Below are 22,605 nucleotides of genomic sequence, written 5' to 3' on the forward strand. Positions count from 1 at the left end.
TAGTATTAGTATTATTATTGTGTAGATTAAAAAAACATGACTGCAAGGCTGTATACACCTATCATTTGTATAATGTACAGCGAGGGGCCTTGTGAATTTAAAAGACAGTTCTGGTACAAACAGAATACAAAAACATAATACTTTCTCATATTCAGGAACATTCTGAGGTAGAAAGTGTGTTAGATGATGCTTAATTTCAAACTTTGGGCAGTTGCTGTTGTCCTGGGTAATATTTGTTTTTTGACATCTCCATTGGACTAAATGAAAGACGGATTTATTCCATTTTATTTACAACATGTATTAAAAAGCCATGTAACAGTATGCTTCACTGTGTTGATCTGCATGACTTACATCTCAGGTTATACACAAACAAAAACGTTTTACATTGATATTTATTTATTTAAAGAAAAGGGAATGCACGTTTAAACAACTGTCTCAAATTTGCTATTAAGATGAAATACTGCTGGACAGGAAGTGATGACCTTTCATGTGACAAAAGCAGGTCTATACAAATATATACATAAAGCCCTGCTGTTTGAGAAACACACAATGTCATCCTACGTCAGCAATGATATCACATTTTGTAATTCCTAATCAAAGTTTCCAGAGCACTGCTGTCAGACATGTGTTGAAGCACATTTCAAAATAGTTCAGCTTCATTATTTCATCACAGAGAGCACAAGAGGGAGACAAACTCTTACATTAGAATTTAGTGTCAGGAAAATATTTTCCTTTATTATTGGAAATACACAGGGATGTGGGAATCTAGGAAGTAGTGGACACATTCATCATAACTGCATTTTAATCAGGGTTAGGCATAAAATTTAAAACTGAGTGTACATTTTAATTGTATTGGCAACAAACTAAAGGATATTGAATTGGAATTACATTGATTTTAATAATATGATGTCTACATGAGCTGCTCACTATTTTGAGACACTGCCAATAATTAGTTATGATCATGAATGTATTTCAATTATGGTTGGTAACCATAGTTCGTAATTTTAAAATGAGTTTATGAGTGATAATCTAAATGTAATGACAATCAGAGGATATTGAATTAGAATGACAATAGTTGAAATGTATAGTTGAATAATTTAAATTATCTTTTATATTTTCATAAAATATATGTATATATTAATAATGTATATTAAAATATGTTTCTTTTTAAACGGCCAGACAATGTTTTGTCAAGCAATACAATTCGTCATTACTTTGCTGTTCCAATTCAAAACTAGGCTTATTGCAGTCATATACCTTTTAATACAATTCAAATTCAATTCGAATCCCAATTGCTAAACGCCTTAGTTGAATTCTGTTTGCTACCTCAATTCAAATTCATTTCAAATCCTGGAATTCAATTCTGAATGGCGCACCGTGACTCTAAACTCGTCTCTTCAAAGCGCTTTACATTCAAGCAGGTCTACATTCTAACATCTTCTTGAAGGCTTTTCTGAAGCTGTCGTCCAGGAAGGCGTAGAGGAACGGGTTCAGACAGGAGTTGGCGTAGCTCAGGCTGGTAATGAAGTACGAGATGCCGATGAGAAGCGGTGTGGTCCGCAGGTCTGTGGTCAGCGCTACGATGGTGCTGAGGTGAAAGGGCGTCCAGCAGAACAGGCACACGGCCAGTACGATAAACACCATGATAGTCACCTTCTTCTTGGCTTTGTCCAGCGCTTTGGCGTTGGTGTTCAAGCGCATGTTTCTTAATTTGTACAGCATCATGGTGTAAAGAATGCAAATCGTAGACACCGGAATGGCAAAGCCCAGTATGAGGGTGTAAATCCGGCTCGCTTTGAACCACAAACTTTCAGGACTGGGGAAACTCAGCACGCAGCTTTTCCTCTCGGTGTCGTCGGGACTGATGTAGACTCCCGCGAACACGGTGAACGGCACGACGATGAGGATCACCAGCAGCCACACGCACAGGCTCACTATCTTGGCTGCCCGGTATGTGCGGTACGGCATGCGCTTGGAGCGCACGGTCGACAGCACCACCAGGTACCGGTCCACACTCATAACCGTCAGAAAGTAGATGCTCGAGAAGATGTTGTAGTGGTCGATGCTTAAAATGATTTTGCACAGCACCTCGCCGAATGGCCAGTAGTGTAACAGATGCTCCGCTATGTTGATGGGCAGCACTAAAGTGAAGAGGTCGTCGGCGATCGCCAAGTTCAGGATGAACATATTGGTCACTGTCTTCATTTTGGGTGCTTTGAGGATCACATATATGACCGCCGTGTTTCCCGTCAGACCTACGGCGCATATCACGGAGTAAATGACCGGGAGAACCACGTACAGATCTGCGTAAAAGAAGTAGTCAGCCGGCGGCGTGCAGTTCAGATCGCTCCGGTTTGAAGAGTCGTAATAGTACAAGTCCATGCTGTAATTGCATGTTGGGTTTGGGATGAAGGGGCTCGTGATGTTCTCCATTCTGTGACAGCTGAGCCTCCGGGGATAAGTGCTTTACTTTATAAAGCTGCGCTCTTGCTTTCGCAGATCTCTCCACGAGTCTAAGGTGGTCGATGTCTTTCATCTGTCTCTTTCCACATCACGAGATCTGAGTGTGAAACAAAACATTCCCAACCCTGCAGAAAACAGACTATTCAAACGAATGAACGCTGACTTGGAAACTTGGAACATATGCAAATTATTTGCATAACTTAGAATATAACAGTTGAATTACTTTGTTATTAACAAAAACATGCATAGGATCAAAACACTGCATGCCCAAAACTGTAGCCTATTCGTTTACACACAGCAGATGCTACTTTTAAAAGTAAAGGAGCAACAGCTAGCAGTGAAAGGTGAGTGTTCTTACCGTGTAGGATATTCTTGCTCCGTGCGCGGGCTGTCCACTCTCTGCGCCAGGCAGCGCAGCTCGCGCTTTCCCAGCAAGTAGGAAAGAAGTGCGACTGGTGACGTCACGTTCTGCCGCGCGCTCTCCTCATCTGCCTCCTCTCGCGGATCTCTGAAAGAGTCACGCATTCTTTTTGATTGCTTATGTGTGGGGGGTTGTCATGTCCTATGGTGAACTATTTCAAATAGCTAATACATTTATATAAAAATAAGCACCTGTTAAGATTTCATTAAAGGGACTGTTCACTCCAAAATAAACATATACTCAGGCCTTTAAAGATGTAGATGAGTTTGTTATTCGGAACAGATTTGGAGAAATGTAGCATCGCATCACTTGCTCACCAATGGATCCGCTGCAGTGAATGGGTGCCGTCAGAATGAGAGTCCAAACAGCTGAGAAAGACGTTAACGTCTTGTGAAGTGAAAAATGTTGTAACAAATTTTCAACCTAAAATTAAGAAAAATTCATGGACATATAATAAGGTATTTATCCATAGATGAAGCAATGATCAATGATTTTTAAAGCGTGAGATGACCAGTGTTCTATGCATAAAATCCGAAGATTGCTTTTCACAAGGTAAAGATCAGAAGGTTTTTATCTCACACTTTTTTTGGCAACTTTCTGACTATATTTGACCCTGGACCACAAAACCAGTCATAAGTTGCACGGGTATATTTGTAGCAATAGCCAATAATAAATTGTATGGGTCAAAATTATAAAAAAAAAATGTTATTCCAAAAATCATTAGGATATTAAGTAAAGATCATGTTCCATAAATATATTTTGTACATTTCCTACCATAAATATATAAAAACTTGATTTTTGATAAGTCACATGCATTGCTAAGAACTTAATTTGGACAACTTGGCAATTTTCTCAATATTTAGATTTATTATTATTTTTTGCACCCTCAGATTCTAGATTTTCAAATAGTTGTATCTCGGCCAAATATTGTCCTAATAAACCATACATCAATGAAAAGCTTATTTATTCAGCTTTCAAATTATGTATATATCTAAATAAAATAAAAAAAAACTGACCCTTATGACTGGTTTTGTGGTCCTGGGTCACATATGAATATATATATTTGAAACACAGGATTATATTTTTCTGAAGGTTGTCCAGTAAGGTACGTAATAACGGTGTTACAGAAATGTATTTAAAGGCACGTATACTTCCAATGAGCCTGGGTTGGGAAATCAGTATGGTAAGAAGACTCCGCAGTCCTGTGTTCTCTCTTCTTTTCTCTCATTATGATTGGGTAGAATACTTATCCCACCAGGTGTCAGCACTCTAGTCATGCAAAAATAGTTCAATTTGGTCCTAAGCTAATAAGTAATTTTCTCACCCAGTGCACAAAGCTGCAAGTTATACATTATACTAGAGCAGTGGTTCTCAAACCTGTCCTGGAGTACCCCCAGCCCTGCACATTTTGTATGTCTCCCTCATATATCACTCCTGATTCAACTCATCAGCTCATTAGTGGAGACGGCAAGACCTGAACGGGGTGTGTCAAATATAGGGAGACATACAAAATGTGCAGTGCTGGGGGTACTTCATGGAGAGGTTTGGGAACCACTGGACTCGAGCATGTGGGGTCCAGCGATTGGCTGACTGTTCAATTAAACCACAACCAGTTATCATAAGGGTGAATGATTGTCTTATTGTTCAGCATCAGATTCAGCATCAGGGCTCATCATGCCCTTATCCAGTCATCATATGAGGTGAGTGATTGGCATATTGTTAAGCGAAAGACTGTATAATGGATGATTCACAGCCTGTGAGCTTTGACTGACAGCCAGTAAGAGTGACAGAGAATTTAGTTAAAACATCATGCATTCCCATCTTAAAACAGAGTTATTTTTCAGGTATTGGCAAATGGTACATATTAGTACCTTAAAGGTACATATTTGTATTTTTTAAAGTACATATTAGTACCTAAAGTAATATGTTTAAAAGTAAATATTAGCACCTGTTAAAAGGGTACCACCTTTTTGTTTTGTATCTTTGTTCTCCCTGAAAGTGTATGTTAGCATTAGTTGATGCAGTAATTAACATGAAATAACAATTAATAATACTTTAACATGTATTGTGGAAATTAACATTACCAGCAGTTATTAATGTGTACGTATTAAGATTTAACATGAATGAATGATGAAGAATCGTCTATTAACGCCAACCTAGATTAATAAATTGTGAAACATTTGTTGATTTTGTTAGTTAATGATATTTAATTGAAACTGATTGGACCTTATGGTACATTTCTGGCAATTAAATTTAAGGGAAAGGTTTTTCTGAGAATCCTTTTTGGTCAAAACCAGTGAGTTGTTAAGTGTTAAGCATTTGTCATCACCAGCTGTAGCAAAATTTGTTAAAACATTTGTCTGGTTTTGAATGAATATTATTGTGGAGCAGATAAAGTTCAGTTAGTTTCTATGCAAATGTAAGACAATAATATATAGTAAATTCTGATATATTGATCTATAGCATATATTCCTTTCTTTACTTCACAATGCCAGTACATTTTTATGCTTTTGAAAAGGTTATGGCTGACTAATATTAAATGTATTATAAACTGTAGTCACTAAATATTGAGTATTGTCTCTCTTTTCTCATATTCAAATGAATTCCTGTGAGGTTTTATTTCCAAATGTTTGCATTTGAATGAGTTTATCTGTACAATTTGGTTGCTTGCTTGCTGTCCTTGATTTCCTATTGTTGGAAGAATAGAATCAAGTTCTGTGAATCAGAGTCACAATGACAATATAAAGCAGGTTTAATGGTGAGCATGAGCTGAGGTCAGTTGCGGACGGGGTAATTGGACACAAGCTTATTGTTAATGTGAGCGGGGAATGTAAATCCAAGGCTAAGCATTATCTGATGTTTATTTCGCTTTTAACCGACGTGACATGTTAATTAGTGAGGAGGAATAGCAGATATCCTGTATGAAGGCCTTGCTGTCATTTCGATTTCATCCTGTTTTAATTATACCCTTTGTGATTCTCATCACTACTCCATGATTAAAGGAAAATACCTCTTTGGCTTTCTGCACCGGAGCCCTGATCTGTGTCTCCCGATGATGAGCTTCATGAGCTTGAGTAACAAGATAGTTTCAGAGGGGACTTGTGTGACTGATTGGCTCACTTTAGGACAATTAAAAGAAATTGACTTCTGATATTCTCAGGTGTCAATAAGCTCATTACCTGTGTATGCTGAGAGAAGAAATCCCAGACAACCTGTGGGCCTCACAGAAGAGAGTGCATGGCTGGAATATTAGATTTAATATTAAATTAAAGACTCTGTATGACACAATGTGCAGAGAGCAGCAAAAAATAATTTGCCAAGATTCTGGGCCCACAACTCCTCTCTAAGATTTTCAATAGTATTGTGAAAATCCCTTTTTAAAAAGGGATACAGTAACTACACACTATCGTTCAAAACTTCAGTGAGTGAGATTTGTATTTATTTATTTATTTTGCATGGATGCATTAAAAAGTGACTGTAAAGATATTTATAATGTTACAAAAGATGTATGCTTCCGATAAATGCTGTTATTTTGAACTTTTTTTTCATCAAAGAATCCTGAAAAAGTATCAGTTTCACCTAAAAAATTAAGCAGCACAATTGTTGTCCAACATGCCTGAGCCTCAAATCAGCAGGATCATGTGACATTGAAAACTGCTGAAAATTCAGCTTTGCATCACATGAATAAATTACATTTTAAAACATTGGTTTTATATACATTTTTATATACATTTAAAAGTTGGAATAGAAAACAGTTATTTTAAATTGTAAAAAAAAATACTTCTCAATATTAGTTTTTTTTTAACTGTGTATTTGATCAAATAAATGCAGCCTTTTTTGTACATTTTCATTGATGATGCAAATGAATCAGATTTAAAGTTTAAAGGCCTTTTATGTTATAGTCATCATTTTGTCCAGGGCCAAGTGCATTTTAGCAATGGCCCTGAAAACATTATTCAAATTAGTAGACAAATCAGGATGCTCTCAGTATAGGTTAGATCAAGAGTGACAGATTTATATGAATTGTTATGTAGTTTTGATATGATATGTAGATTTGATATACATGGTATGCGGTTTGAACTAAAGCCTAAATAAACATTTAACCCAACCGCTGGGTCAAAACAGTCCAATTGCTGGGATTGTTCCTATTTTACCCAGCACTGGGTTGTATTTAACCCAGCATTTTTTAGAGTGTAGTTGAAAATACAATTAAAATGCTTAAGGTAATCGTGGTAACCAGAGTTTCTACCAAATAGTCAACAAGACAGAACTATTCCTTTTTAAATATTAATGTATTATTATTTTATGGCAGTATAGGTGCAGAATGTTCTATGGTCAAGAGTGCTGCCACCATTGCTAATACAGCATACATAATAAGAACCAGATATTTGAACATTTGGAGATGGATACTCTAAATATATCAGATAAGATCAAATGACATGCGTGAGAGTCCTAGAAATAGTTACATCTGGAAGATGTGTCTCTTAGGCTTCATTTGAACTGTCAAATCAGATGTTCTGATGCTCAGCGTTTCTTCCATTATTTATGTGTGAGGATGAAGAGATTTATGGATGGGGAAATTTGTGAGATGCTGATGAGTAGGAGTTGGGAGCAAGGTGATGGTTTGATGATAGGCTGAACGGAGCAGGAAGCCAGCAGCCTTTGGCAGCTCCTGACAGACTCGTAGCATTCAGGAACTCTCAGCACTTAAATATATGATGATCGGACTTGAACAAGTGTATGTTGTATTTATATCTGACAGTAAACATCACTCTAGGTCTGATCCTGAAGTTAAATTTATCCACAAGTTTATCTTTAAAATTCATGTGATATGATGTAGGGACATCACTTGCTTACCTAAGTCATTTTCTGTATCACTCCAAACATCCATAGTGTTTACAGCCCTGTTAAATACATTATTTAATTAAAAAAATACAAAAATCTTAGCAAAATTACAAAATCTTAAAAAAATTACAAAATCGTAGCCTAAGAAATGTAATGTGCAACTTATGGCTGTTTTGAATGCATGATGATTTTGAATGCATGAAAATGTACTCTATCATTCAAATGTTAGTATTAAGTGGTGATATTTTTGTAAAAATGTTTTTGTGTCACCAAGGCCACAGTAAAATGTATCAGTAATATTGAGAAATATTATTACAATTGAAAATGTGTTTTCTATTTTCAAATATTTTAACATTTAATTTACTCCTGTAATGCAAAGCTGCATTTTCAGCATCATTACTCTAGTCTTTAGTGTCACGTGATCCTTCAGAAATCATACTGATATGCTGATTTACTGCTCAAGAAAATGTTTTTTGTGCTGTTTAATATTTGATTTTTTGTGGCTTTTTCTTCTTCTTCTTCTTCTTCTTCTTCTTCTTCTTCTTAGGATTCTTTGATGAATAGAAAGATTAGATCAGCAAAATAATAGCATTTGTTTGAAAGAGAAATTACATTATAAATGTATTTTTGATTAGTTTAATGCATTGCTTGATGAATAATTATTTTATTTAAAAAATTGAATGGTACTATACATATATATATATATATGTATAGTACCATTACATTTTTTTTTAAAGAAAATAATATATACACAATATATATATATATGCTATAAAAGTGTTTCGAGAACATATAATCATGCCAAAGGAAAAAAAAAATCTTGCATATCAATCAAAGCACTAAATTACTGATATGCTTTGGGTGTATTCATTTGCTCAAAAAATACTCTGATTGTATGTGATTACACCTTTTGTTCGAGAGCTTTGCAGTAAGTATTTTTTTTTACTTTTTACCGAGTAACAATCTCTTCCATTTTATAATTTTTTTCTTCTTGCATTTTCTCTTTGCAATTCTACCACACATAATGTGGTACTAATACAAGCCTATAAATTCAGTGACAAATCTATTTTACTCTTCCCTAAACATTAGCTCTGAATTCATTCAGCGAATAATTGCAACAGGAATATTGGTTTAATTGTTAGTAATTGGATTATTGCGCCATTGAGGGGTTGGTATCTGGTTCCATAAAGCGTCTAAAAAATTAAAACGCTTTCTTATGTGATCCAGCGCTGTGCTGTCTAATTAAACCCATTTTAAACACTGAGTGACCAATATGGAGTTAGAACAAACCGAATAATGAAAAGTGGTTTTATTTTGAATGCGTTGTATGACAGTAGAGTAATAGAACACACATTTAATATTTTCTATTGCAATTCAAATATTCTTTCTCACACAGTATTACAATTCCACATGTTGAAGGTGGGGAAATCCCTCATGATTAAACAGCATTGAGAAAGCTCTAGAACATTAATTATAAAGCCAACAGTTAATCATGGACTATATATTTTTTGTCTAAATCTGAAAAAAAAGTGTAAATAGCTAATTAAAACACATATAAAACAACAATTGGCTGTTTTTATTTATTTATTTATTCTTTTTATTTATTTATTTGATTTAGAAAAGTGCCACATGTGCATTGTTGCACAAATTATTTTGCAATTACACTCTTTAACATGAAGTTTCCTCACTTGAACATTAATGAGAGAGTAAATGAGCCATGAGAGTGAGAATTAGATCTCACTGATAAGCAGCTATTTCCTCCGAGAACAAAAACCTCATCAAAATTTTAATTGCACATGGAGTGAACAAGGCCATCATCCACCGCTGCTTGTGTTTATCCTGTGTATTGTGTTTGTGTAGTGGAAGATGTATCATTAAACTCCCACTGTGACCAGAAGCATGAGAATGACATTTATTTTGTCAAACAAATATAAGCTGTCAATACTGCTAAGGTTCATTGCTGTTTACACCCACAGTTAAAGGTTGAGATTTCGACCAGTAATGTGGCGTAGGAGGTGAAGGTAGGTGTTTAAAACACAAAATCTGCCATGCTGGATATGAACAAATTGCATTTCAGTTCATGCTGATACAACGTGTCAATATGTATTGATTAATATGACTGTTTTTTTCGGTTTATTCACTCTTTCTCATGTGTGCAGTACATTGTAATTAATCTTCATTGTGCACTGTATAGTTCATTATGGTCTGTATTGATCAGTGAAAAAAAACACACAAAAAAACACTTGAACTTTGATGCAGGGCTAAAATCAGAGACATCACAAAACTAATTCATTACAGATGGTCACTCTAAACTTTAACATTAGTATTTTTTTGTTTTACTTTTTTTTTCAGCTGCTTACGCATATTTTCAAAACTTTGCCTCTTTTTTTCAAAACTTTACTCACAAATCCAAGAATTGCACAAACAAAATGCAAAATGCCTCACATCTCTTGCAAAATGAAGCACTGCATTCAAAATATCATAAACACATATCAAAAGCAAACATTTGCAAACACCTTTGCCAGAATATTAAATCATGTTAGAGTTTTGTGTGTTACATAGAGAATAAAGTGTGTGTGTGTGTGTGTGTGTGTGTGTGTGTGTGTGTGTGTGTGTGTGTGGACCTGGTAAACCCTACGTTATGGGGAAAAATGTCCCAAAAAAGATGGCAATATCCAAAATTTTTTGGTCCTCATGAGGAAACAAGCTTATAAATCATACAAAATGAAAACCAAAAATGCAGAAAGTTTCCTGAGGGGTAGGTGTAGGTATATACACACATATATTATGTAAACAAAAACTCTTATTTTGGATGTGATTAATCGCGATTAATCGTTTGACAGCACATATATATATATGACCCTGGACCACAAAACCAGTCATGAGGGTCAATTTTTTTGAAATTGAGATTTATACATCATATCAAAGCTGAATAAATAAGCTTTCCATTGATGGTTTGTTAGGATAGGACAATATTTGGCCGAGATACAACTATTTGAAAATCTGGAATCTGAGGGTGCAAACAAATCAAAATATTGAGAAAATCGCCTTTAAAGTTGTCCAAATTAAGTTCTTAGAAATGCATATTACTAATCAAAAATTAAGTTTTGATATATTACGGTAGGACATTTATAAAATATATTCATGGAACATGATCTTTACTTAATATCCTAATGATTTTTGGCATTAAAAAAAATCAATCATTTTGACCCATACAATGTTCTATTGGCTATTGCTATAAATATACCCAAGTGACTTAAGACTGGTTTTGTGGTCCAGGGTCACATTCACACACACACACACACACAAACACACACATATATATATATATATATCCTAAAACACCTTTAAAAAACAATGCAGAAAATCCCTTCATATTAACATGATGCATTGGGCTGAATTTTCTTAGAGTGAATAAATTAATGAAAGTGAACAGATTTACAGAATTATTTTCATAGAAACAAATGCATTAAAGTATCAATATTTCCAAACTATTGTCACATAGCTGTTAACACTGCGAGCCTGTGTTTTCTCATTTAAGTGCTGATATCTCATATTTGATATCATTACTCATGATGTTTATGAATTCTTAATATTCATTCTTTTCTATATCAATATTATTGTTTCCTGTGCTATGTTCCCCTGCGATAGGCAAAGGGAAATAAAAGTGAACAGAATGTGAACAAATGGTAAGCGGTGATACCGTCAGCACATAAAGAGCAAGCCCACGTGTTTCACATCAAAGAAGATGCCTTATGAACTAACAGATGAAGCTAATGTATGATCCTGAACTGCGTTTCTATGGCAACGGAATAATTATCAATTAAATGATTATAAATTAACCTGAAATGAAGTTGTTCCAGGTTTGTTGACTGCATTAAAGTTTCTTCATAGTGTTGGAAAGTGAAATGGGATAAATGTCCAGCCTTGGAATTTTAAAATAAGACCCAATAATGTACTATATGGAAATGTTATATGTAGAAAAAAAGCAAAACAAAACAATCAAATTAGTAAACAGGACTCTTGAACCAACTGTTGAGTTATTGGAAATGAGTAAACGCTCGTACTACCGCCGCAGCTGTGCATTTATTTTTAATATTTCATCAATCCGCCATTAGTGATTCCTCACTTTAAAAGCTGCTTGTAATAAGCCTGATTGAACAAAGATGTTGTTTTTAATTGTTATATAATAAACAAGCCTACTAATAACATAGGCTTATCGTATTATGCAACCTAATTTCCATCCTGTCTAACATAACTGATTTTTTTGTTACTAAACACAAATTTCCTGTTGAGATTAGAGGCTCAACAGTATATTTTAGTAAGATAGCCCATTTCTGGCTCCATGTTGTTGGAGGCATATCAAAATCCTGCTGTGATACAAGTGTACAGCCTGTATCTCGTATCCCACAGTGCTTTATGATATCGATATTTCGGTCTAAGTTAAAAGGCTTGCCTGCTCGAGTATGGAGACGATTCTCCAGGTAAATTATGTTATCATGTCTGCTCCTAGAGTTTTGCTCTCTGGTGTTTGATGAGGAACTCTGAATGGTATATTTAGGAAGCATTGCAGTCTAGCTTCAAAACCCCTTTTGGCACCTCACTGCCATGACTTTGCTTTGATGTGCCTGTAAGTGTGCCCACCCTTGGGGCTTGTTTTTAACCCTCCATCTGCTGCTCCAGCTTCTTCCTTTGTGTCTCTGCTTTTAAACCATTTCTTACTTCTTTTTCTCTTAATATCACTGGTTTCTCACTCCATCTCTCATTGGCATTCAAATCTTCATATTTAAAATCTATGAATGAAAATTCAAACAGTCTGTCAGTCAGTGTTTTTTAAAAAGTATGCTATTTGTATTAATTATACGATACTTTTAAATATATTTAATGATATATATAAATTATATATTTAATTATATATATTTATTATATAAGTATTCTATAATGTAATAGTATATATTAAACATTGTGTATTGTTTTTCACTTTAGTTACAGAAATTAGATTTTTTTTGTATATTTTCTGATTAATTTTTTCATTTTTTATTTCAATTTCATTTTTACTTTATTATTATTATTATTATTATAAATATGTCTCGCTATTATTTAATGTTTTTGTTAAGTTTAAATTGTTAGTTATTATTTTGTTTATGTTTATATATATTTTATTTGTATGGTTCTAAATGGTTCTAATGACCCTGCTGGCAAAACCTGGCTTCCTATGACTTAAACATTGCAAGCATTGGTGCTGTTTCGTCATTACATTCCTTAAATAAACTCTCTAGACTAGAGGGTGGATGTTTTTTATATTATCTAACATTATGAATATTCAATTTAGCAGCACAGCTCAGTCTTTTTATTAACCTTTATTTAACCAGGCAAGTCACTTAAGAACACATTCTTATTTACAACAAGTCCTGAATGATTTGTTACATTCTGATCTGTTATGAAGATGATCAGGCTGTTTCAATTTGCTTTTATGGACTATAATGCTATACATTTTAATGTAATCTTTTATAGCAGAATATAAGGAGATTTTAAACAAATTAGAGTGGCATGTCATATGTGAATACAGAACGTATTAATGTTTTCACATTACAATAGTTTCAAACATTTGTTTAAATGTATCTTACTAAACCTGCAGCCAGAGGCGGACTTACACATTAGGCAAATGTAGGCGAACGCCTTGGGCCCCCAAAAGCCAAGGGCCCCCTAAAATGCTTTTCATATAGGAGATGCGCATTAAGCGCTGACATGCAAACGGTTGCTGTTTACGGTGTTTGTGTGTCCTGCTTGAAGGAGATGAAAATATTATGCATCTGAAGCTGTAATTAAATATTGAGAAACAGTGTGTATTATATGTTTATAATTGTTTTAAATGTAATTGTTTCTCATTTATGAGAAGGAACCAAGTAAAGGACACATACGCAGTTACTTTTTTTGGTTGATATAATCCTTAGGTGTGTAAATGTATAATTGCCTTTTCATTATTTTTTCAGTTTTATTTACATTTGTAGTTAAAATAACTAAAAATAAATGTATGTTAAAATTTAGAATTAGAAAGCCTTTGCACACATGCTTATGCTGGTAACTCATCAGTGGATTTTCCTCGTCAATATAGGCTATATTTTTTCACACTTTTCTCATTCTATATTTCTGACGTTCCAAAAGCGCCTCCTACTGGCAGAGAATGAATGTTCATTTTCAATAATCCAGTCTGTAGTTTTTGTTCAATGCAAAAATCCACCCACATAACCCCGTTTTAAATTAATATAATAATTTATACTTCTGACGCACCCCTGGTTTAAACACTCAATTGTGAGGTTTATCATTTTATAATTTATGTTGTTTTTGTGAAAACCTGTATCACTCAACTCAGTTGCTATTTCGTGGTCTACAACATGAACGAAAGCCATTATAACGTGTACATGAAAAATGTAGAAACATTGGACACAACTATGGGGCACCATTGTGCAGCAGCAAGCATCACAACAAAAAAGGAAGCTCAAGGTTGATCTAGGAAAATGTGTGCAAATGTATAGGGCCCCATTCCTATATTTTGCCTGGGGCCCCCAATTCACTAAATCCGCCCCTGCCTGCAGCATTGCTCTTAAGTACTAATCATGGATATGCCATAATGTAATTCTCCAGCTTTCTGTGTTTACTCACATTAGATTTTTCATGTGCCAATTTAAAGTGTAGAAAGCAGATCTTGTGCACATTTGGCACACAGATTCATTTGTTTTGACTTAGTACTGCAATAGCGTTTTGTAGTTGGTAGATTAAAATGATCAGTTAGAACCAATTCCTTTGCGCCTTCAAAGCTAGAAGCACATTCAACTTTCTTTTTGACACCACCATCAATAGTGTATAATAGCTATTGATGTGTTTCTGATTTCTTCACCATCTATTTCTCGTTTTGAATGTTGGTACTTTTGTGTCCTGCATTTCCCTTCAGGAATCAATAACCATCTAACTATAGGATGAATGCATGGGATGAATCAATCAGCATCTTATCTTTCATTGCTTGGTGTTTGTGTTAGTCTCAATCTGGATTGTGTGGGAGATGCAGGCGGAGCAGCTAGTGTGAGTTAGTGTGGTCACATTGAACCAGACTCTTTCAGCATTAGGAATCGGCGCCTGTCTGACCTTTAACCGAGATGGAGGTTGTGACAGCAGTGAAGGGCAGCTCAGTCTTGTTAAGGCTTAGCTTGAGGTGATGAGTAGATATTCATGTTGAAGTCTCAGAGAGAAGAGCTGATATGTTCTCAGAAAATTATATGGTGCAGAACTGGCTGTTGCTGACAGAAAGCAATGAAATCCGATGACGTGATGACAGAAGAACCAAGTGATTTGTTATGGACAGAGTAGTGGCCAAGACCACATACCCCTGAGGCACCAGTGGATACAAGGCAGACCTTTCCAGCTGACTTGATAGGACACAATGTTGTCCAGGTAAAATACAAACCAGGAATGTACTGATCCAGAAATGCTCTTTGCATTTAGAAGCAGTTAAAGCAGTTTACCACAAAGTAAAATGTTACGCAAAAATTGATGTGCATTAATGTGCTTATCAGATATGTGGCTTTTTGATTATTTATTATGTGTTGTATTTAACCATTTCCTCTTTATGTTAATACTTATTAGTAATGTGAATGTGAAACTAAAGCACAGCACAGTGACAGTAATAGATAATAAGATAACTCATTCAAATGTGGTTTAGCAGTGTTGTAAGACAATGAAATGCTGCAGGGATGACATATGTTTTGTAGGCCAAAATCAGACAATTAGCTTCCATTTTAGCACTTCCAGTTCCATCGTCCTGAAGTCAACGGCTTTGTTGAATGAGTTTTTGGTTAAAAGCCTGAAATAAGGCTTGTGGTGAGTACAAGCTCAATATATTTTCATGTTTTATTCTACAATAAAACAGCATAAGTCAGTAATACTCCATTGTGATTATTTTAACCTTTACTTCTCTTCGAAAAAGTGGTTGACAACAACAGTCACGCTGGTTTTGTTTCATGTTCATTGTTTTCATGTCTTTTATTTTGTCTTAGTCATGGATCCTGTCTAGTCATGTGGTTCCCTTGTCCTCATGTGATCCTGCTATCGTTCCTTTGTTCAATGTGTCATATCCTGATTGGTTGTCCTAGTCATGTGTCTTGGTTCTCATTGGTTGGTTTTGTCATGTGACCCATTATCTCTTGTCGAGTATTGTCCCCTGTAACCTCTGTTGGTGAGTTCTTGTTTTTGTTTATGCCAAGTCTGTTCATGCTAAATCAAGTCAAGTCTTTGTTTGTACAAAGAGCAGTTATGAAAATTAACCATGGTTTTATTATAGTAAAAGTATTTTTTTGGCATACTGATTACCATTTGAATATCCACAATTTTACAATTCTACAAATACTATGGTTAAACGCAACTGACACCTTCAAGGTTCAGAAAGTTAGCAAGGACATCAGTAATGTCCTTGCTAACAGTTAATGTGACATCAGTGGTTCAACTGTAATTTTATGAAGCTACAAGAATACTTTTTGTGTGCAAAGGAAACAAAAATTACTACTTTATTCAAAGATTTATTCTCTTCTGTCTCGATCTCCACTGCCATTCATGAGAGTAGTGTTGTCAAAAGTTCCGAATGTGATACACAAATTCCGCTGATAGACGCAGCTTTCAAACACTTTCATGCATTTCTGTGTAAACGCTCAGTGAAGAGCATGAAGCGATGATCATTGAAGTCAATCACAGATGTATCTGTTGAGCACATGAACACAATGACCAATCAGCTCTGTTTAATAATCTGCTCAAATCTTAGTGGGAAATGAACGTTTTTAAAATTTCATTTCATTGTCGATATATTTTGGTTCAAATAAGGCTGGGCAAAAACTTGCAAGTATGCATCGTGGTGCTCTCGTGAACGTGAGTCGAAGACTGACACAGAAGAGAGTAAATTGTTGAATAAAGTCGTTATTTTAGGTTTTTTTTTTTTTGCGGACAAAAAGTATTCTCGTAGCTTCATAACATTATGATTGAACCACTGGTGTCACATTAACTATTTTAACAATGTTCTTACAGCCTTTCTGGGCCTTGAACGTGTGCTGGATTTCATCAAAAATTTCTTAATTTGTGTTATCATGAACAGAACAGGTAAGAATCTTGGTCACAGAGCCTATTTCTGCAATAATCCAGAAGCCAATAAAAATCCTGTTGGCTTTTTGTTGAGGGAACCAAGGTGAAACTACCTTGGCCTTCAAAAATGCATCATTACTGCAGTGCTCTAAGCTTAAATTAATAACAGACAAATTAGGTACAGACACTGAGGTGACATCCCCTAATTTAAAAGTAATAAGTATCAACCTTTTGCATGAACATAACTCTGCAGAGTAATAAGCAGAATATCTTTCAAAGGTTTTACATAATGAAACTTTGGCAAATCCAGTGACTAGTTCTTCCTCAAAGTACTAATTTTAGCAGCTTAGTAACATAAACGCACACTCTGATTCTGTGAGGAAACCCAAAGCTGTCAAGAAGTTCAACACAGGAGGCTGCAGCTCCATTAAATGCACTGGTAATCTAATATTTAGATTACCAGTGTGATCAAACCATGTCCTTATTTTTCACTTGGGAGGATAAAATGTTCAAATGTTTTCCAAAATTAGAGTCTCATGCACTTTGAGATGATTATACTGTATCTTTTCACATCTTTGGTGGTTACACTTTCAGTTTTGTGGCTCTTAAAATATGAACACCAAGTTTAGTGTACAAAAACAACCGTTTTAATAATGATATGTGTGTCATTCTTTCAATTTTAGCTACGTAAATAAAACATTGTAACTGGAGTAGACACAGCTTAGTTGTGTCAATATTCATTGATCATGTTTCCCTCCAGTGAGTCATTCAAATGAGTCGCTCAAAAACTAGTAGGACCCGAAAGAACGAGTCGTTCATGAATTGGACATCTTCAAATTTTGGAGTTAATGAAATCAGCAGTGAAATGCCCAAACCACCCCATAGTAAACAATACTTTCATAGTGATAAGTCGCTTAGATTTCCTCTTTATGTTCACATGATTGATTATTTATTTGCATTAATATAAACAGGTGTTTTTAATAAAGTGTCCACTTTTATTTCTTAACTCTGGTCTATTTGTTATGGTAGGGCAAATTCTGAATTAAGCTTTGCAAGAAAATTTCACAGAATCACAATTAATTCATTAATCTTTTGTTTTCTCCCACATCTCCTCCATGCATGGGTCATGGAGGAATCTTGAACTGCTCGCTTTAATTACCTTAATGTGACTCATGTCTTTAAGTTCACTCTGGTGAATTCCGCTCATATAGGCCTATTTGGGTTAATTAAGTGCAGTGCCGCTGCTTTAATGATGCTGAACATGTAAAAATGGGGAAGGCATAAAGCCAGTGTTTTTTGTATTGTGATTATGGGAGTTTGTTTGAGAAGGTTTTGAATGCTTCAGTTAAGATCCCATTTTAACGGTTGTAATGGTGCTGTGACTCATGCAGCAGTCTAATGACAACACAAATATGAACTGATCCTCATAATTTGTTTGAAACCTTTGGTTTGTTTTGCTCTCTCACCCTCACATTTCACCACCTTCACACAGACACTTAGTCACATACACAACAATCAGTGTGCTATGAAAAGGAGTTTGACACACACATGGTATAAGAATTTATAGTCTTTAGATTATACTTGATGTCTTTCAAATATCCTTATGTTTTCACACCATGTTGTTACAGCTTGTGTACGTTCATTTAACACCTCACAGATTGTCCAGTAATTCTATAACTGATCATTGAAGATATAAACATAGTTTCTCTCAAAAGCCTGAGATGGGTTAACCCTGTAATTATTATCAATGGTAACCATTATTGTCTAATGATGGTTAGACTTTGATCAGATAGCAAGTGTGCATGAGTGAATAGCTACTGGTAATGGTTTGAAGTATTTTTCAAAACTGAATGTAGCTTTAGAGACAAATTCTTTTTTTTAAGAAGATGAACATCTCCCTAAATCATAGAGAATGTGTTGAATTATACATTAACAAACCCACTGAAATAGGAAGGGCTCTGAAAATTCTGTAGACCTTTTGTAGAGATACATATCACGATCTCAACAGATTTGTTAATGCTGTTTTGTTCCCTATATTTTCTGTAAACAGAAAAAACACCTGGCAGAGTATATTTTTATCTTTTCCAACAAGAGAAATTTAAACCTTACCGCTTAGACTAAATTAACTGTTAGTGTTTAATCAGAGTTTTAAGTCATTCCGTGAGGTAGAATATTCATGATCTCTATGACCTTTTTACACATATATTCATATGACATGGTAGACATTTTTCATGGAATGTGACTTATTGATACCACATACTCTGTCCCGTGGTTGTTCTTGGAATGTACTGTATAAAGAAGACTTTTGAAGGACTGAAGATTCTGCCTTTGTGTCATTCAAGGAAACAAGATGTTCTAGTTCATGAACAGGAACCGAACGTTGCGCTTTGGTGCTCATGCATGTGAGTTTGAGTCATGCTCGCATCATTTAATGATTTTTAAGTCTATCTTTGTCTCTATTGTTTCCCATCACCTCTCTCATTATCGCTATTGATAATAAAAATAATAGTAATCATCTTTATGATTTATCCATAATAATGCCATGCTGTATAAAACAGCATGAAATAGAAAGTAGTGATTACTAAAAGGTCACCTAATACTGTAACCCAGCATTCAAAGCCATGATTGGATTCCCACTGAGAATCTGGACAGAATGCAGAGACAGAATGTTTTACTTATAATTTCTGATTTTTGTACATCTCTGTATGCCTATTTTGTGTGGAATACACAAATTAATAATAATGCAGTGAGAAGGAAGGAATGCATGAAAGGACAAATAAATAATCCAATTTATTCTAATTTATTCTTCAATATAAAGTCCATTTCTTTTTCTGTCTTTTGTTCTGCTCTCTATTCCCCACATGCCAGTGTGATTTAGTGTCAGTCCCAGTATTGTTTGTTGAACTGTGGAACTGTGGCAGTGCTTTGGGACCCCTGCGATACCAACAATCACTGACTCCAACAGACTATTGCTCTGTCATCAGAGTCTAATATTCTCTTATTAACAGTCTGAATTTCAGCTCAAAGCCACAGGACCTGCTACTGCTTAGTAATTTGTAAGTTTAAATAAAGAATATTTTAGTAGTTTCAAATGTGTCATTTTACTAATTTTTACAGAATTTGTAAACTTGTGTGTTTACACAGTTTAAACAAGATCTATAAGACGTTGACCTATAAGACAAGACCTATCAGAATTTTTATAATGGGGATGTAAGGTATTTTCAAAATTTCTAGGACTGTGATTTTATTCCTGTCCGAATCCAGAATGTCAGTGTTTTTCTCCAATCACATAGTTCACAAGTTCCTGGCCTAATTTTTGACCATAGTCAAGCACTGTATTATGGAAGAATATTCAGGGCAATTTTCAAAAGGAATTGCAAATCTTGCATTATTGTTTGTATTTTTGCTTTCGCGAACGCACAGTGACTGCGTTCCATTTCCATTTCCAAAGTCCATTTGCAACTGTATTTGGGTTAGTTTTTCAACTACATGTGATTCAACTTATAAATACCCCACATCATAAGGCACATATCAAACCTCCAAAACATCATATTTTCCCACCTCAGGCATTAAAGACCTTTTATTATTTTCTGTTTTTTTCAGCTTTAGACACCCTCTTTTTTTCTTAACCCCGTAACAGACAAAATGGGATTGGATTTAAAAAGGATTTTACACAGAATTTGTTATAAAACAAACATGTACCTACTGCTCATGTGTCCCTGATAACAATTTAATGATAACAAATGTAACATTTATCATAATTTTCTAATTTTTTATAGGACTGAAGCTAAAAATACACAAATTGTGTGTCTACGGTCTCTTTATTTTTGTAAAAAATATATTTAATTTAAAATTTTAACTAAAACCACAATTTTATTGTTTTAGATCTTAACATGTTAGCAAGAAATACTTTTGTTCTTAATTGTCTTCCCTATATTTTTCAAAAAATATTAATGTGACAAGGTGTGACGGGGTTGAAGACTGTAACACATTTGAAAGGATACATTGCATTAAATTAAAATGTTTGGTTTTGTTTCTCTCTCATATTGTCCGCTTGTTTTTGGGTCAACATATCTGCATGGCCAACATTGTCTTTTTGCTGCAAATGTGGGTGCAGTTTCTGATGTATGATGCTTGTCAACTTTTAAGTGGACATATTACATCAAAAATTATATTTAAAACAAAAATATGAGTTGTCATGATTTTGGAGTATATATATTTACTGAAACCATGACTATTTTATATGTTTTTCATTAAAATTATTAATAAATGAAGCAAATAACTCAACCCTGTCACAAGTTTACAACCCCGTAACATTGAGAATTACATATATTTGTGACGGGGTTGTGGTTTTTCGCAACAAAATGGCCACTGCTCATCATGTAGTGTAGGAGAGTAGACCATATATGGTAGCAATAAAACAAGTACATTGTATATACTTATGGATTAAAATAAAATGTTGAAAAGGTAATCATTTTCCATCTTAATTTTATGTGACGGGGTTGAGTTGTTAAGCTTGACAGTCCCCTCCCTGACTATAACATGCCTCAAAAATATGAATTAAAAATATGATAATATTAACCATTTTCTGCACCACTATTAAAGAGACCTGAATGATGTAACTTCTGGTAAATTATGTCACATATGAGTGGAGTCTACATTATTATGGGTGTAGAATTGTTAGTGTGACGGGGTTGAGTTCAGACTGAGGGACATAACTTTAAAGTCTGTTTTTTATCAAATATTTTGCATTTTTTTTAGAAATTTTTTTTTTACAAGAAAGGAACACAAGTTAATGCTTACGTTGTTTCATAGTTAATTTTGACAGCACATTTTGATTTATTCATAGTCTGTCATTTAGACAGAGCATTTATTAAGCATTTCTCTAAAATTTCCAAACTCATTATATAGGAAAACCGAATGCACTTCTGAATTGTACTGATACACGTTCTCCCTGCTGTTTACGTTCACATAAGACGTAATCATGTATTTACGTGAATACTCGTCAAAACGGACAATTCAACATCATTTTGTGTGTAATTCTCCGTTCATGCGACGCGAAAGAGTACTCGCTGTGAGATGCGCTTTCTGTGTGTGTATGCTTCTGCGCTCAGAAAACCGTACCGAATTGAGATCCCTCTTGCGTCGTCAGATTTATCCGTATGTCTGCTCTTCTCTTACTCCCACATATTTACATTTTATGCGACGTGCAGCAAGTGTATGTTAGCTTATGTCCGCCGGTTCATATGTACGCATCTAAACTCCGAACCACGCAGCAGATTCGTTCTGAATTAATCTCTTCCCAAATCATCTCTCCCTAACATTTTCGTCTAATTTTTATTCGTTGATGAAAATGTCAATAGATTTGCGTCATAGCTTTTGTCATTCAAACAGAGTTTTAGTTCGTTATTGTCTCGTTGTCGTCGGTGAAAAAAATGTCATTGATGAAAATTATGACACAAATTATTCGTCAACAAAATTAACACTACATTGTTGCCAAAAACCACAGACACTATGCACATTTTGTTAATAATTTTCTAAGTACAAACTCAGTGAAGTGCCCCAGGGACATGACAAAATGCTTGGTTTAAGATAGATATAAGACATTATTTTATGCTAAAAAATATTAAAAATCCAATAATTATTTTTATTCATTATAATGGGCATCCCAAAGTTTTGTGAAAAGCTTCTAACAATTAATTTTGGTGAACCACCACTTTAGAAACTCTGGGGGACTGAAATATTACCGAATC

The 22,605-nt window shown here is 34.7% G+C and overlaps 1 protein-coding gene across 2 annotated transcripts; it reads right to left on the minus strand.

Moving 5' to 3' along the window:
* Positions 1-1,183: 1,183 nt before the first annotated feature.
* Positions 1,184-2,893, minus strand: LOC107558229 (neuropeptides B/W receptor type 2-like). 2 transcript variants are annotated; one of them, XM_016241857.1, is made up of 2 exons: positions 2,822-2,893; positions 1,184-2,560 (listed from the first exon to the last, which is right to left on the minus strand). In XM_016241857.1, exon 2 carries the CDS (start codon positions 2,431-2,433, stop codon positions 1,414-1,416), a length of 1,020 nt encoding a protein of 339 aa, XP_016097343.1. In that variant the 5' UTR covers positions 2,434-2,560; positions 2,822-2,893; the 3' UTR covers positions 1,184-1,413. The 2 variants fall into 2 exon arrangements, with proteins under 2 accessions (XP_016097343.1, XP_016097342.1); XM_016241856.1 differs by having other exon boundaries at positions 1,184-2,588; positions 2,822-2,887.
* Positions 2,894-22,605: the final 19,712 nt, after the last annotated feature.

This window comes from Sinocyclocheilus grahami, unplaced genomic scaffold, assembly GCF_001515645.1.
Source record: "Sinocyclocheilus grahami isolate Dianchi unplaced genomic scaffold, SAMN03320097.WGS_v1.1 scaffold637.1, whole genome shotgun sequence".
Lineage (NCBI taxonomy): Eukaryota > Metazoa > Chordata > Actinopteri > Cypriniformes > Cyprinidae > Sinocyclocheilus > Sinocyclocheilus grahami.

Excerpts from the sequence above, each read along its gene's own strand:
- LOC107558229 (XM_016241857.1), bottom strand. The coding sequence starts at position 2,433 with ATGGAGAACATCACGAGCCCCTTCATCCCAAACCCAACATGCAATTAC.